At 35.7% G+C, this 3,471-nt stretch overlaps 1 protein-coding gene across 1 annotated transcript; it reads right to left on the bottom strand.

The window, feature by feature from the left end:
• Nucleotides 1-334: 334 nt before the first annotated feature.
• Nucleotides 335-3,471, bottom strand: LOC119371095 (cysteine-rich receptor-like protein kinase 10). Its single transcript, XM_037640613.2, has 7 exons — nucleotides 2,326-3,471; nucleotides 2,116-2,232; nucleotides 1,817-2,013; nucleotides 1,530-1,740; nucleotides 1,193-1,430; nucleotides 841-991; nucleotides 335-749 (listed from the first exon to the last, which is right to left on the bottom strand). Exons 1-7 carry the CDS (start codon nucleotides 3,113-3,115, stop codon nucleotides 465-467), a joined length of 1,989 nt encoding a protein of 662 aa, XP_037496541.1. The 5' UTR covers nucleotides 3,116-3,471; the 3' UTR covers nucleotides 335-464.

The raw sequence follows: 3,471 nt of genomic DNA, 5'->3' as shown, positions 1-3,471 counted from the left end.
CATTTAGCTATTTATCACATGGTCGTCACTACTATTATATTTTAGAAGGCACATGGATATTGTTAATCTTAAGATTCATATTACTTATTAGTTGTTGTTCCTTTTTTCCACAAGTGAATCCAAAACCTAAAGGATGCATCCCCTTCAACCAAGATTGGGCAGCCGTTTAGGATTTTTCATTTTCCCTTCAGAATATCAGAAATATTGTTCACAATTTTTAAAAAATATGCTTTTAGGATATATGGAAGCTCAATGGATCAGAATACTTTTGTGCGCGATATAATTGGGATGGCCTTCCCACTAAAAAAAAAATGCTATCAGGAACTTTAATTGGACAAATTTTTAAAATAATCAAATATGCTTGTTCTTTACAAATACTGATGGCAAATTATGAGGAAGCTTCCAGGTTTACAAAACCATGAAGAAACTACAATCGAAAACAAGTGCGTTGTACATCAGCTTCATTACCGAGGCGTAAGAGAAACAGTTAAACCAGAAGAACAATCGTTAGGATGGTAATCTGTGAATCTCCCAACAGAAAAGGCCGGCCTTTCAGGTTGCTGAAGAGTTACAGTTTCACTTTTCAGCATCAAAACGACATTTGACATTGTAGGCCTGGCACAAGCATCTTCTTGAACACACAGTAATCCAATATTCATGTATCGCGAAAAATCTTCAACAGAACATGCATCAGCCAGCGATGGATCCATCAATTCCAGCTCATTCCCTCTATTCCATAAATGCCATGCCTGTTTCACCATTTTTGGTTTTAAGCAATATTATAAATAACCATGTCAATCTTTTAAAGCTAGTTATTTTAATAACTTTTAATAAGCTTACATATGCTGTGAGGCTAGGAGCAGTTTTGGATTTGGGGAATCCAGTGTTCTTTCTGCCAGTTATAATCTCAAGCAATAGAACTCCAAAACTGAAAACATCAGACTTGGTGGAGTATAGTCCCTCCATAGCATACTCCGGTGCCATGTATCCACTATTCCATTAAAAGAACAAAAGAAATGTTTTAGGAGCATTTTAAAATTAAAAGTTTCAAGCAGAAATGAAAAACAGTCCCATGTGCTTCCAACAACTAGCCTGGTGGGACCATTATCATTAAAAATTTTAGATCTTGAAGCACGTTTGCACTGCAAAACACTGCAAATTTTATAACCTGAAAAGTTGAAAGAGTACTTACTATGTTCCAACAATTCTAGCAGTATTGGCTTCCCCTTCACTGCTTGCAAAGATCCTTGCCATTCCAAAATCTGAAATTTTTGGGTTCATATCATGATCCAATAAAATATTGCTAGCTTTTAGGTCTCGATGAATAATTCGAAGCCGAGAATCCTCATGAAGATAAAGAATTCCCCTTGCAATCCCATTTATAATAGAAACTCTTTTTCCCCAATCAAGTTGAGCATGTTTCTTTGGATCTACCAAAAATTCAGAAGCAGGAAAGTAATTAATTATAGCTTCATACTGAATATCACATCTCAAAAATCAATAGAACGTTTCGAATGAAGAGGACTAACCAAAAAGAATAAGATCTAGGCTACTGTTAGGCATGAATTCATAGACTAGTAGCTTTTCTTCCCCATCAACACAAAAACCAAGAAGCTTAACAAGATTTTTATGTTGAAGTTTCATTATTAGCAGAACTTCATTTGTGAACTCATCTATTCCCTGCTCAGAGAAACTTGAAAGCCTCTTCACTGCTACTTCACTTCCATCACTTAATATGCCCTTCAAAAGTTATAAAAACAAGATCCTTCTTTTTATTGGTGTACAGTACCGAAAAAATTAACAGACATTCCTTTACCTTGTAAACAGGACCAAAACCACCTTCTCCAAGCTTATTCGATTCAGAGAAATTATTAGTAGCTGCATGTATGTATGCCAAATTCATAAACCCAGATTCACTAGCACTGAGGCTATTACTGCCTGGAAAATTTTTGTCCTGAAGCTGGAAAACTGTTCCGTTTGAATCACCAATATTATGCAATCCAACTTCTCTACCTAACATGTCAATTTTCCATGTAAGAAAACATTCCTAATTAATCGAAATAAGAAAGGAAACCAGAAAGAAAGTGTTAACAGGTTTTGGAGACGCATCATTACATTTTTGAATTCCATTTTTCATAGAAACCATGTAAATAAAGAAACTGAATACTGCTATAACCACAATTGCTGATACAGAAGCAAAGATCACAATCATCAGGATTTTCTCATGGTTGCCTGCATAGAGAGAAAAATGAAATCTTTATTTAGCACATTAAAACTAATTTATCAAAGCATAAGCAAAAAAATTATACGTATAGAAATACTTACTCTTTCCAGTCCCCTGACTTTCTGCAGAAGCAAGAGGTTCAGGTTTGCCTTCATAGAAGGCATATAACTCATATCTTAAGTAGCAACTGCGGCTAAGAACCCGTGCCCCACGAGAAAAATAGAAGCAACTAGAAACATTTTCTAAAGCAACAAGAAGACAAGTATTGCAGTCATTTGAAGATAAGTCTGTAGTGCACTGCACTAAAGCATAGAGTGTCTCTATATCCATGAAGGAGGCTTTTCCAGTAGCATACATGTTAACCGAACTATTAAAAGCTGCCTTCTTTATCAGATTTCTCAGTGTTTCATTTACAACTGATCTGAACTGCTCTGGATTTGAAACGTTCTTCTTGTTATCTAATGCAAGATTTCCTGATACATCTAAATGGCCTAAGAAGCTTTGATTCGAATAGCGTAATTGGCATTCTTCCTCCCATACAATTGCTTCTGTATCGTTTGTACAGAGCTGAGCGATATCTTCTGTTGCTGCGCTTATGCATTTGCTGCAAGTCTCATCTGATACATAGTTAAGGCACATGTATTGACTATAGACTTGATCTGACTCATTTCCAATGGAGGAGCTATACAGTTTTGAAACGGAAGCATTTGAAGGAAGAGAAAGCATGAGTTCATTGAGATTATTCTGAAATAGAGCGTTAGATGCCCGGTTAGTGATGTTTGAGCAAAGAGGGTAAGGTGGATCAGCATTAGTAAAAACAAGAAAATTAGCAAACCCAAAATACAGCAAAACCAATTGAAAGGTTTCTGCAACCTTGTGGCTCTGACCCATTTCTTGCCTTAATTTCTCAGTCTTGAGCTTTCTCCAATTTATAATTACACTAGGAGATTTTCATTTCTCTGTTCATGATCTTGACTTGAGACTCGAGTGAATATGCAAAGCATCAATCCAGTCACAGGTCTCTATTTGTTAAGTTAATAAGCAATATCTTGGAAGAATTTGAAATTATTGCCATCAATATGTGATAACTCTGCTTTAAAAAAACTTCCAATCTGTAAGTCTGTCTAACACATCTTCATTCTACAATTTTGCTTTTGCATTTCGGTAATAAAGATCTGCATTTAGCCAATTGGCCATTCAAAAATGACAAAGAAGAAAAACTTGTGATGGTCAACAACATTGGGCAA

This window comes from Jatropha curcas, chromosome 11 (assembly GCF_041381405.1).
Source record: "Jatropha curcas cultivar XTBG-Jc1 chromosome 11, XTBG_Jcur_1.0, whole genome shotgun sequence".
NCBI classification, from domain to species: Eukaryota; Viridiplantae; Streptophyta; class Magnoliopsida; order Malpighiales; family Euphorbiaceae; genus Jatropha; species Jatropha curcas.
The sequence above is the reverse complement of the archived record's forward strand: the minus strand, read 5'-3'. Positions and strand labels throughout refer to the sequence as shown.